The sequence below is a fragment of the Crocuta crocuta genome, unplaced genomic scaffold (assembly GCF_008692635.1).
Source record: "Crocuta crocuta isolate KB4526 unplaced genomic scaffold, BGI_CrCroc_1.0 scaffold89, whole genome shotgun sequence".
NCBI lineage: Eukaryota > Metazoa > Chordata > Mammalia > Carnivora > Hyaenidae > Crocuta > Crocuta crocuta.
In genome coordinates, this window is record NW_027551559.1 from 6,846,216 (window position 1) to 6,859,407 (window position 13,192).

At 56.1% G+C, this 13,192-nt stretch overlaps 1 protein-coding gene across 1 annotated transcript in view; it reads right to left on the bottom strand.

Moving 5' to 3' along the window:
• Positions 1–13,192, bottom strand: part of TENT4A (terminal nucleotidyltransferase 4A) — a 39,550-nt gene that overhangs the window by 13,825 nt on the left and 12,533 nt on the right. Inside the window, exons 2-4 of the mRNA XM_077749446.1 lie at positions 3,433–3,556; positions 2,691–2,737; positions 1,684–1,800 (exon numbers count right to left, since the gene is read on the bottom strand). Of these exons, the coding sequence (XP_077605572.1) occupies positions 1,684–1,800; positions 2,691–2,737; positions 3,433–3,522 (254 nt within the window). The 5' untranslated portion in view covers positions 3,523–3,556. The remainder of the gene's footprint in view (positions 1–1,683; positions 1,801–2,690; positions 2,738–3,432; positions 3,557–13,192) is intronic.

The following is a 13,192-nucleotide window of genomic DNA, read 5'->3' on the forward strand; positions in this document are numbered from 1 at the left end:
CTCAATGTAACTCCAAAGCCAGCTTTTAAATTACATATTGTGCTGATGTTTCTCCTTTGGGAGAATTCTACTTTGGGTTTTCACAAGGACAATAAAACCAAAAAACCAAACCAAAACAAACCAAAAAAGCAAAACAAAGGAAACCGAAAAAGCCACTTCCCTGAAAACCCAGAGAGTTAGGAAGCTATATGGGAAACATTCTCATTGTAAAGACTTGTCACCACAAGGCGCTCAAAACCTGCCTCATCGAAGCTTCCCGAGCAGCCGCACAGCCCCCACGCTCACCGGCTTCTTCCAGGTCAAGAGGGGCCCGGAAGGAATGAGAAAGCACTCTCCCTACCAAAACAACAGGTCTAATTGAAGGCCTGGATACAGGGTGCCCACCGCTTCCGGCCCCTGAAACACACCTGCCAGCAAGTGGCCAAGGACACACAGGTGACAGGGACGGGCCAGCGGGCAGTGGCCGTGACTCCCGGAGGTCACCATGACCACCGCGTGTGGTCAGCTACAGCCAGTGCGGCCCAAGAAGGCCAAAGAGCAAAACGCTTTCCCAAAGACCTTACCAGAACGTGCTTCAGAAGGAGCCCACGTGCCCACAGCTCAGTCAGCCCCTCACGGACGATCCCTGCTCCCCGTCACACGGGGCACACCACCTCCTCCTCTGTACTCAGGGGCCATGTTCCCAAACCCCACTAGTGCTCACCTGCCCCCCCCCACACACACACACACACTCACACACTCTCACAGATTCTAGAGATTAGCAATAAAAACCACAGGACTTATTTCTCAGTTGTTCAACACCGACAAGCTTCCTTCTCAGACACTGCACTTGGGCCAGCCTCCAGAGCCGGGACGGGGTGCCGGTGAGGCCGCCCAGAGAAAAGGCCGCCCGGCCACAGCTCACGCGTGGAGGCCCGAGCAGTGCTGGACCCGTGTGGCTTGGTTCCCTGGAAGTCTACGCCGGGCCACCAGCAGCAGAGGGACAGGTGTGGGACAGCGGCTCCCGTAACAGCTGCGGGACGCCGTCTGTCCCCCACGTGCTCCGGAACCCAGGGCGACAGGGCCCTCTCCCGCTCCTCCGCATCTAACCCGGGACAGTGGTCAGGGGCCACTGGGGTCCCGTGCCCATCAAGGAGCAGAGCCCCACGAAGGCAGGGCGGGGGGCCTGGTCAGCACCACGCAACAGGCCAGGGAGTCGAGGGCCGAGCCGTGTGGGACCTGGACTTGGGAAACCTGGACGAGCACCCATCAGAACACCCTCATCTTCCAGCTTGTCCCCAAGATGGGTTTTTACAGCTACGTTTTTGAATGAACGATGAAAGGAAGAGGCAAGTTCTTGTTTCTTAAATAGAAGTTGGCAAATGGTCATCGTTTTCTGTGTAACAATGCCACGTTTTAATCACTGTGCTCCGTGTGCGAGAATGGGCAGCCCTGAACGCGTCGGCCCCTTGCGCACCGCCACCAGGCGGGCCCGCCATCTCCCTCAGCGCTGAGCACCGCGTGGCGCTCCCCCAACGAGCAGTGGGTCAGGCTGCCAGGAGGTGTGTGCCCCGCTGGTAACGCTAACTAGTCAGGACAGACACACGGAGGCAGAGAAGTCCTCAGAACCACATGCAGCCCCTCCCGCAAACAACGTGAGCCGAAGACACAGGAGAGCCACAGCAGCTGGGGGGGGGGGGGGGGGCCNTGTCGAGGACTTTGATGGAGCACGGCTCGGCCACGTTGTGCTTCCGCAGGGCCTGCTCCAGCAGCTGCAGCGGAGGGCGCTCCCACTTTCCGAAGACCACTAAGTCGATGTCACTGCACGGAGGACATGGGCCGTGACCGCTGACTCCCACCACAGGCGGGGCACACACTCCCCTCTCCCCCTTCAAGGGCCATGCCCACCCCCACTGAGCACATCCCCGCGGGAGAGAAAACGCGGCGTCCGAACTGCCGTATTGGTGATGCAGGGGCGGAGAGCCGAGGGGCGGACAGTGTCCCCGGAACCCCAGGTGACCGAGGAGGGGGCACACTCCTGGGAGGCTTCCCGGCCCTCCGTCCACGCTGCTGTCCACACTGCGCCACCTGGCTCCTGGGCACCGAGGACCTGCCCCGTTCCCTCCTGGGCCAGCCAGCACTACCCCCAAGTCCTGGGGTCACAAGCCCTGTCAGTCTCTGACTGTGAACAGGGCGTTGGGTGAAAATAAGCCTTTAATGAAACAACGCGCATAAAATTGATCTGGATATCGAGACAGTTTCTCATGAGGAAATACTGAAGGACGACTTCAGGATGCTAACTCGTCTGATGCTCTTCGATTAAATACAAACACAAAATGCTTACAAAATACTGCTTAAATAGAATTCTGCTTGAATCTTCATTGAAACGGAAGATGATGTTTCAAAAACACATCCAAAATTCTGAGTCTTTTCTACCGCGCTCTCTTCCCGTGGCCCTGCCGCTCATCTTTATGTTCCCAACGGCCAGCGTTTTCATGACACCCCAAATCAAGTGGGACACGGAAAGTGCAATCAACTATTCTAATACCAGATTGAATGCTATTTCCTGCCGTTTCCTCTGTGCTGCAGCCTCTTCCTCCAGCGTACAGGGGCCTGCGTACGAGGGACCTTCTCCCCCGCCCGGGCACCGAGACGCCGCCCACCCCAGCTAAGTGACCATCAGCCCAGCCGGCCGGTGCGCTTGTACTCACCTCGTTGGAAGATAGAGGCCTGTACTAAAGCTGCCAAATATTTGTACCTGAAAGAAAAGAGTGGTCGTCTACAACACCGGACAGTGCAGTCAGTGCAACACCGCCCCCCCAACTTCTCACTGCAGGGTCCCCCACCTAGCCTGGGGCAAGATGAAAGCCACCCTGAAGTTGGGGTGGGAGCGGGTGGCCCGAGGGGCAGCAAACACATCAGACAAAATCCTCTTAATCGTTAAAGACCTCCCCTGAAAAGGAATTTTTTAAAACTCAAAATTGAGAGATGACATAATTATTGGCCTTTCCCACAAGTGCTCACAATGGAGGCCTTTTCAGAGCTGCTTTTAAACCCATCAACAATTTGCAAACCCACAGGTAGCTAAGGGGCACTGGTGGGGCTCAGCCCCGGGGCTGACGTTGAAAGACAACAGTGTGGGAGGCGATCTTCAAAGAGGGAGGGAACGGAGTGGCCGCCCTTGCCCACGGGGCGCCCCGCGCCCTCCGCCAGCCCGGCCATCAGGAGGGGAGGCGAACGTCAGGATGGGTGCTGTGGGCTCAGGCAGAATGTGGAAGGGGCAGGACTTCTGAGTCCGGACGGTGCAAGGCAGGGCCTGGGAACCAGCATTTCTAACAAACCACCCAGTGACGCCTGCCACCCCCACCCAGGGCCGCCCCCGGGGAAGCACAGCCCCAGGCCCAGGAGAGCAGCCGGCCCTGGCCCCACACAGAGGTACAACGAAGCACCCACATCAGCCGCTGGCCAGAGGTCCTTAACCACCGTTTCGATCCGTTTCACCACCTCCCGTCTCATGGCTGCTTCTTCAGGACAAGGGGACATGAAGTTATAAAAGTCAATTATTTCCTCATGAAGTCTGGTGGACAAAAGAGAAAACACACGCGTTACTCTGAAGTCCAGCACGTGCAGTCTGCTGTTCCATCGGCAAGCTCGGAGCAGCCGGCTCCCCCCCGCAGCGGGCACGGGGATGGGGGGTGGTGGTGGGCACCTCCCACGGGGAGGTCTGCCAGGACACGGGACACGGAGGCTTCCTCTTGGCACCACAGGGCCCTCCAGAACCCTCCAGAACAATCCCTGCCGAGGGAAGCCTATCCACGGAGCGGAACCGGCCGGGCACCAGGCCCCGGGTCCCACCACACCCCGGGGACAAGCCCTCTCGCCCTTGCTGCCACACNCCCTGGCTCCTGGAGCTCACTTCAGGGCCAGGGGTCTACACCGCAGACTCCCTCCATGGGAAGGAGAGGCAGTCATTGCTGGGCACTTCCAGGGATTAAATTATGGGGCAGGTAATCTAGTCCTGGTAAGTGAAACAACCCCAATTCACCTGCTTCCACTCTAAGTCTGCTCAGTAAAAGAAGAGAAAATAAAACACAATCGTGGTGGCTCCACGGCCAGCAGAACAGCGACACGCCTCAGCAGGACCCATCAGCGTGCATCCAGTGACAAAGGCAGGGCATCACATCACCTCACACATGGCACCAGTGCTCCCGGTCAGGGCGGGCCTCAGCTCCTGCCCCTGACGCCCCGCCCCGGCGCCCCCGCCCGTCGCTGGGGACGCTGGCCGAAGTCCCCACCCCACCCCCTTGCTCGGGCACCTGTGCCACCAGGGAGGCTAGCACTGGAACGTGAAACCAAGTCTACCGTGTTACAGATCAAAAAAGCAAAGGGCACCCAAGCCCGCCGCGGACCAGAACCAGAGCACACACCCTCCGGGGCCTCTCAGGGCCACTCTGACGGCAAAGGTCTAAACTTCAGAGGTGAGATAATACAGACACGGGCCAAGGGTAATTAAGCAGTTGCCTGACCCGAGTCACAGAAGAGGAATACCGAAGCCGGCATGCACTTTCCATCCACACTTAACCCATGCGGACACCTGGCAGACGGGGCGTGCCAATTTGCCAGAATGTCACCGCAGGTGGGCACCTGCAGGGTAGAAGGTACCGGTACCCTCACCTTTCTTCTAAGCTGCGTGCATCTCAAGTGACAGCGTAAGACTACAGCCCCCGGCATCACAGGCCTCTGCCCTCATCACCTCAACGCGCCAGACAAGGAAGGGGCCCAGGGGAAACCCTTGCTGCTGTCTGCGCAGATGCCACCCATCAGTGTGACATAGGGTCTGTTTTATCAGACGTCTGCTGACCAGCTTAGGACAGAAGAGGGGGCTGCCTAGCGCCCCTGCATTTCAGGAGAGGTGAGTAATGATGTCGAGGCAGGCCGTCTTGCCAGAGCACGGACGGTGCCCAGAGGAGCACACAGGCGTCCGCCCGCAGCGCTGCGTCCCACCAAGAAGACGCACAACACCCCACCTGTCAGAAACGGGGATGTAACTGGGCCCCACAGCTAACTGCTGTGACAAAGATTAGACGGGAAGAGGGCTTTTGCTTTGACTTCTGGGAATCAGGCTTCCCCCAGCCCTTCCCGGAGGGGAGCAGGGTAGGGAGGCTCTCTGGGCTGTGACGGCACCACCGGCCCAGACACACACAGGAAGCTGGAACCATTGCAACACGGGGGCAGACCCCAAGGGTCCCCTCGGCACCTGCCCCTACGCAGCGGGGTCCTCACAGAGCCCTCCCTCAGGGGAGGAGGCACCAAGGGCTGGGTGCGGGTGGGGGATCACGCAGGGAGGGGACAGCTGCCCAACCCGAAAAGGGTGGGGTAATCAGAGCAATCCAACAGAAACCACAGGCCAGGGCCGCNCGAGCCCTGCATCAGGCTCTGTGCTGACAGCTGAGGTCGGTCTCTCTCAAAAATAAACATTAGAAAGAAAAACCCCCAGAGGACAAAGGGGGCAGCACGCCTCTGACCCCCACGCGGCCTTCACTCCTCCCTGCTCCTGCCCACTGTCCGATCTCCTGCACCAAACAGTGCTTGCTCCTGGAGCATCTGACGACGTGCGGATGAACCAAAGCAAGCTCTGATTAAGCAAACGGAATATACTTGGCCACAGAGAAGAGTGACATCTTGCTATTTGTGACCACATGGATGGGCCTCAAGGGTATGTTATGTGAAGTGAGTCAGACAAAGACAAATAGCATATGATCTCACTTATATGTAGAATCTAAAAAGTAAAACAAGCAAGCACACAGAAAAACCGGAAGTGGAGTCATAAACACACAAAACAAACTTGATGATTGCCAGAAGGGAGGGGGTGGGGGATGGGCAAATAAGTGAAGAGGATTAAGAGATACAAACTTCCAACTATAAAATCAGTCACAGAGATGAACAGCACAACATAGGGAACGCAGTCAACGGCCTGTAACTGTAATAACGCCGTACGGTGACAGATGCAGGCACACCTGAGGAAGGCACGGAACTGCTGAATCAGTACGCTGTCCACCTGAAACTAACACTGGGTGCCAGCTACACCTCAACTCAAAACAAACACAACAAAGCAACTTCTAATAGGTCTTGGGACTCTCTTTTCCAAACTTTCTCTAAAATAAATGTTTTTAAATCTTACGGCTAAAAGTGGACAGAAGAGTCACGTCTGTCAAAACTAAATATTATACCTCTTGATAGAACTTAAACACATGCTTACTGTTACATTTACAAAACTGGGGTTTAATAGCTTATCAAGATGTTAGCAACAATGGTGCCTGATTACGGCGTTTTCCGAAGACGCTGATCTAATCCTGGAACTGAGCAAAGACTCCTCTTCCTTTGTCGCTGGAAGGCACTCTTTCCCCGCAACGTTCCAGTACGCCTGAAACTGCGAGGCACTTTTCAATCGATGACTGGGCATCAGATCAATTTAAAATTAAACACTTTTCTTCCTTCACGGTACATTTCACAATGGTGCATCTTTTTCGGGTCGGTTGGCCTCTACAGGAAACTGTCTATATAAACAACAGTTTTGCACGTGATGGCACCACGGCCCCAACAAAACACGGGAACCAGACACTGAGGAGGCAACGAGAGGAACAACGCGGACCCACGGAAGGCGCGGGACGCCTGCCCCACCACACGCTCCAGCCCCAGCGCCGCGCGAACCCGGGGCCTCTGCACAGCCAAGCTTCCTACGAGGCGGAGAAGCCAGGTGGACACGCTGCAGCCACCACAGAGTGCGGGCTTCGGACTGCTTCCTGGTGGCGCCGCAGCCTCATCGGAAGCGGGTCGCCGACCTGGGCAGGCGCGGAGGGAAGGGAGGCTGCGAGCAGCACGTGCGCACACGGTGCACAGAGGTGGGGTCTCTGTCCCTGAGAAGCAGGTGCCGGCGCTGCAGTGAGGCGGCCAGCCGGTCAGGTACGCTCGGCCTATCTGCGAGATCTCACACTCGCCCGTGGCGCCGGAGCGAGCCCTGAATGATGCACTTGCTGGTATTTTAAGAAAGATGGAAATGGTGAGCCCAGAGTTTTTAGTACATTTCGGTTTTAATCATGAAAGTACTCGACTTCTGAAGCGTCATTTTCCAGGGTACTCTTGAACTAAATATTAGAAAATAAAGTTCTTTGAAAAATAAGACTCCTTCTCATCTATGATTGCTCTTTTCCAAGAGTCCAACCCCACTCAAAAGGCAATGACTGCTCAATTTCTAGTAGGTTTCCCAAATTCTGCTAGTATCACATCTGAAGATCAGTAGTAATGTTTCAGCATCTATCGTAGCACCTGGTATATGGCTGCTGGGAATATTTGTGAAACTCAACTCTGTGAACTATTTTAGAGGGTGAAATGTATCATTCGGTCAGCAAACCCAACGATCTGATTGCACAGCTACTATAGCTGCTGATGAGGACAGACGGCCACTGCAGGAGGCGGATCTTTGATTCTAGAAGCTGAGCTGGTGGGCTTACATGGTTCCCAACTTTGTCTAACTCTGAATCAAAGACAGCAAGGGCTGGCTGGTGCCGCAGACGCCGCAGGGCGGGGCCCCCCCACCCGCCTGGGGGGACTTGGTGCCCAGCCCCTGGCAGAGCCAGCTCTTACCCCTCTCGCAGCCCAGGCAAGTGGCCCCAAGCTGACTTCTCTGTGCTCATCACGGAGGACAGGTGGATGCACTACAGCAGGTAAAGGAACAAAGAAACAAAGGGCCTGACGGGAAGACGATCAAATGTATTTTAAGACACAAGAAAAGGGGGAGGAGGCAAAGGAAGCACGCCCAACGGTTAATGATGCCGGCCCACGAGGGAAGAAGCACGGGTGGGTTTGCCTATTCCTCTAGATTTTAAATCTCGCTCTTTCTTCCATGGAAAGCAATGGTCAATGGTCGGAGGTGAAGGTTTGTTCATTTCCTTAAGGGAAAAGGGACGCCAATGAATGTGCGCACGGCCTCAGACGCGGCCCCCACATTTCAGCACCTGCCCCACTAAATACGAGCTGGGCTCTACAGGGTCACCAGGGTGGACTTTCCCAGCTCACTGAAGTCTTAAACCCCAAACAATGGTTCCCAGGGCCCCTCCCCAGTCCCCATGGTCCCTGTTGGTACTGGTAGCCACGTGTTCCAGTTCACCTTCAACACCCCCCACCAACCCGGTCAATTCCAAATGCCGGGAGAGACCCAAGCCTTCCATTACAACGGAAAATGTAACAGAAAACACTAGAAATTGTGTCCAACTGTTAATTTATTCCCTCCTCTCCCCATGTCCTCCAACTCTTCTTAAAACCTTTCAAAAGTGTTGGAGCGCCTGGGTGGCTCTCAGTTATGCGTCCAACTCCTGATTCTGGCTCAGGTCATGATCTCAGTTCCTAGGCTCGAGCCCCGCATCAGACTCTGTGCTAAGGAGCCTGCGTGGGATTCTCCCCCCCCCCCCCCCCCCCCCCCCCNACAAAAAACTTTTCAAAAGCCTTAAAAAGCCAGTGGTTTCTCAGAAACTGGAGCTCCTTCCCCTGGGCTCCACAATGTTCAATGTCTACAGTTTTGCCGAAAACATTCCTTGATGAAACTATTTGGAGTGAAACTCGCGCTGATGAACTTGCAGGGGAAAAGGGCTCCGACTCCACCCCATGGCACAGGCAGTGGGGACGGAGGTGCTGACTCAGAGCCCAACTAAAAAGAATGGACTGCTAAGCCAACGCCGAGTGCAGACTTCCACGAGGAAAAGGCTGAATCATTTCTATTTTCAGGGGTGAATGATCCTCTTTAAATTACCCATTTACTGATATGGTTAATGAACTAATTATAAAGCATCTTTATTCATTTTTAATTATATTACAAGACGATTAATATCTGCACCAAGTATTTAGAAAACCTTGAAGAAGGCCTTCAAAAACTTACTTGTTTCTCAAAATACAAGCTCAAAAGTGGAAGGAAAACCACCGGGACTGCAGATGAGGACCCGGGGCTTCCAGAGTGTTCCTCTGCTTCTGCTGGTGATGTGGCGGCTGCCATGCCAGGCCCCTGTCAGCCTGCTTGAGGGACCCCAGCATGTCCCACTCCAGACAGCCACCTGTGTACCCGTCTTTCTGCAGAAGGGCTTTGAACAAAGCTGCCCCCACAAGTGGTTTAAAGTATTAATGGGAGAGCGAGGCCCTTGGGAGAAGCTGCTACAAAGGGAGGGGGCCGAGAGCAAGAGGGAGGAAGAGGGAGGTACTTCCGGTGGGGGGGGAGGGTCAGGATGGGCTGGGAGTGCTGCTGTGGGGCAGGCCACGGCCGACCTGGGGTGAAAAGGCTAAACCCAACTAGCATTCAGAGGACAGCCAGGTCAGAAGGGTCACAGCTTTGGAATCATCAATGCTGTAACTCTGGCCCATGCACAGGCAGCTCCCAGTAAAAGTGAGCTTTCTGTCCCCTTCTGTCCAAGACACCTCCTGGGATTGATTGGCCAATAGTGAGTCCTGGTGCAGGCAGATGTCTGAGGGCCTTTCAGAACCTAAAGTGAAGGCCAGCAAAGGCAACAACACTCTTCTGCCGTAGCAAAGCAAACCCAAGGACCCTGCACATGCCAAGCAAAGGCCCTGGGGCCGCTCAGCAAACCCACAGCAGTCTTCTCTTCCCCTCAGAACAGCCAGCAAGAACTCAGGCCCCAGCAGCTTATAATTAAGCCATGACAAAAGTACTTAAGGAATGCATTTCTAGAGAAGTGAAGAAATCATGCTGTGACATGGCTTCTAGAAAGAGAAGTCTAATGAGGCACCTGGGAGCTTCCTACAGAGCAGAGCGAATCTAACCCAGCATTTCACAAGCTGAGTCAATAGACAGTCCAGTGGGGGGGTTAGTGCACTCAAAACCATTTTGTATTATTACCCCTGAGAACCTATCCCGTGCCACGAGAACCAGCTGGAGAAAACCCATTTGCTTATTAGCACGTCCACAACCCATCAGGGGCAAAAGTGACCAAAGGGCTCAGTCTCCCGACACCGGTGCCCTACGGAGCCCGCAATGCAATCCAGGACCTACGTGTAAGGATGAGCTCATGGCCAGGAGAGCTGCTGGGGGCAAGGAGGGGCCACGAAGGCCTCGGCTGCATGCTGGCTTTCTCCTGCGCTGGCTCCGGCCACTGCCGCCGAGCCTTGCACAGCAGCCACGCGCACTCAGCAAGCACGGCGGCCACCTGCACGGTGCTCAGGGGACCCGCGTGGCCACGCCTATGAGCCAGGATCCTGAGCCCTATTGGCCGGCTCAAGTCGCTGCATCATTTCTGAAATGAAAATAGCGACACGTTCTATCCTTTCCAGAGATCCCAACCCTCGATGAGGAAGATCATTTTTTGAAGAAGATTTTAATAAGAGTCTAAAAACTTAATATTCTGGAACGCTACACGGTACCATCCACATTACCAGCATTTTCATGAGAGCCTCCCAGTGTTTAAAACAAATACTGTCTTCACTTTACAAATGAGAAAGCTATTCATTAGACAGGTGGGAACCAGCCCAAGACCATGCCACCAAGACTGAGAGCCAGAGCTGCGCAGCCCTTGAACCTGAGCGTTTAGCGGCAAAGCTGGGAAGCCAAACTCAGGAGGTGACTCGCGTGCAGAAACCTGTGAAAAAACTCACCTGGGTCCCTTTACAAAGAACAAAAAGTGTAACTATCACTCTAGTCAGGGAATAACGTACATCCACATAGTGTTTTTATATTGTTTAAAAGAGCTTTCCAATGACTGAAGGAGGCACTGATCTCGAATTAGATTTGAACAGATACAAAATAACACCTGTGCCGCGTACTTAAAGTCGCGCTAAAGACAATAGAGAAACATGCTCCAGTGTTGGCAAGAAGATTATGGGTAATTTCTCTTCCGTGTTTTGCCAGTTTCTTCAACCAGTACATTATTGCTTTTATAGTTATTGCTTCAAAAAACCATCACATCAGCTTCACGAACTGACCCAACTCTACCTCCACAGGTCCCCTCTAAGACTCCAGTCAGGGACGCCGCCCGCCAGCTCCATCCGCCCTCGAGAGCGCCACGCCCGCCGGCGCAGGACACCTGCTCGGCTCCGCGGTCCAGCAAGGCCACGAGGCCCCTTCGGCGCTAACATGCTGGTTCCGGAGCCACGCCGGGCCCTGGTGCCGGAGCTACAGGAGACCGCAGCATTCGTCCCTACGCACCCCGACTCCAGACCGGGCTCCCGGACGCACCGCCCTCGCGATCCAGCAAATCCTCTGCAGACGCTGAAGGCGTGTGCAGGGCTCTGCCCCCGCACTGGGCGCAGATGACGGACTGCTCTGCCGGGCCGGCTCACCGGAGGCCCCACCCAGGGGCTGGGCGGGGGAAGGTGCTGAGGCTACAGGTGGACTCAGAGGAAACTCCCTCCAATGCACGGGCGACAGGGTCAGATCAATACTCGTATCAGTAGCCGACATTTACCACCGGCTCGCTCTGCGCAGGCACCGCAGGACGTGTTTCCTCGAGTGCGGTCCTGCTCGTCACCACCCCCCTCACCACCCCCNCGCTGCTCAAAGCGCTCCCTGGAGCCTCCTGCTTTCCAGCAGCCACCCCTCTGTGTGCGTCCCGCAGACCCCTGGGGCCCCCGCCTCCATGCCCACCCCACCCGTGGCTGCACTCCCACCCGCTGCTCTCCTGGCCTCAACCACCCAGTAGGTACCAGACGCCAGACACGCACAGACTCACTGCCAGCGCTTTTGTCCTAATGGGACAAGTCGTCCCAATGCCCCTGAGGGAGGGTGTGATGGTCGCCTTCCCTGCCCCCAGGACCAGAAAACACTTGCTAAGCGCTGCGTCCAGTTCCCAGATGGCCCGCGGACACGCACACGGTGGGCACCCATCCCCGCCAGGCGCCAGCGCCACACGATGCCCGGTCCACGCCGCTCGCTGGTGCGTTAGCAAGCCTGGGACTTTCCCGCGCCCGGTACTGCATGGGCCACGGCTCGACGTCAGCTCCCCGAAGGAGAAACCTCACAGGACATTAGTTACCGTATGTGAACTTCTCAGCCAGTCCCCGACCGCTCCCGCCCAGTTTCAAGGACCAACCGGGCACGCGCTAGACGCCGCGTTCTCTTCAGGTCTTGGGAGAGGGTTCAACACCCGTCAACCTCCCAGGTCCCACCAGGAGGGCTGAAAACAATTTTAAGAAATAGCACAACAGTACTGGAAAATTGCCACAAATGGGGGGGAGGGGAGAGGGAGGAGGGGAGGGGAAGGGGAGAGGGGAGGGATGGGGGTAGGGNTCATCTTTCCACAGTCTCCTCCGCAAACCGCCCAGAAGGCAGGCGCTGTCCTGCTGCTGGCTTTGAGCAGGGAGGGCGACAAACAGGTAAGACCCTCGCTCTAAGTCTGGGGAGCGCAGCCAGCAGCACGGAGCGGGGAGATAATCCAGACCACACAGCCCCAGGTGGCTGGAGCNCACGGGGAGGATGAACTCAGAGGCTTAAGGAACCGGGAGGAACCCCACGCCCAGAAACCAAGGGCAGCTCCCCTGGGCTGACTCCAGGCGAACACGACGGCCTGGCCTGTGAAGGAGCCCCACATCCAGAAGGAAGAGGGCCCAAGAGGCCCGTGAAAGCCGGAGTCATTCAGGAACACGCACGCGGGCCCAACAAAGGTGCCCGCCCGCTCCCCCAAGCCCCTCCTCCTGACCCGCGGGCCGCCAGGGCCCAGAGCGCCACCCGGGACACGGCCACGGCCAGTCTTTCAAGCCGGAGCTGAAACTTCTCCGTGAGGTGAGACGGCATCAGGACCACACTTGTGCCACACTGACGTAAGGTGGCCTGGGGGGGGGGGTGCAGGGAGAGGGAGGAGGAAGAGGAGGGGGAAGACAAAAAAGAAAAGAAGAAAAATAGTGAAAATGAAAAGAAAAAAATGGAAAGCAAAGCAAAGCAAAGGAAAGGAACCCAGTACGCAAAGGAAACAAGGAAGCCAGTCGGGAAGATCACGGCAAGCCCGCCGTGGTGCCTTGTTCTACGGAGAAGACACCTCAGTAAGAACGTGCCCAGGAAGTCGGGGTTACCGATGACAAACAGCAGGTGACGGGTGGGAGGAGCGGCCAGCGCTAAGCACACAGACCGGAGCCTCACGCCACACGAGGAACACGGGAGAAGGAAATGACTGCAGTCACCCAAGGGGGGTCACCCCGGGGGGACGGGACAGCCGGGCAACAG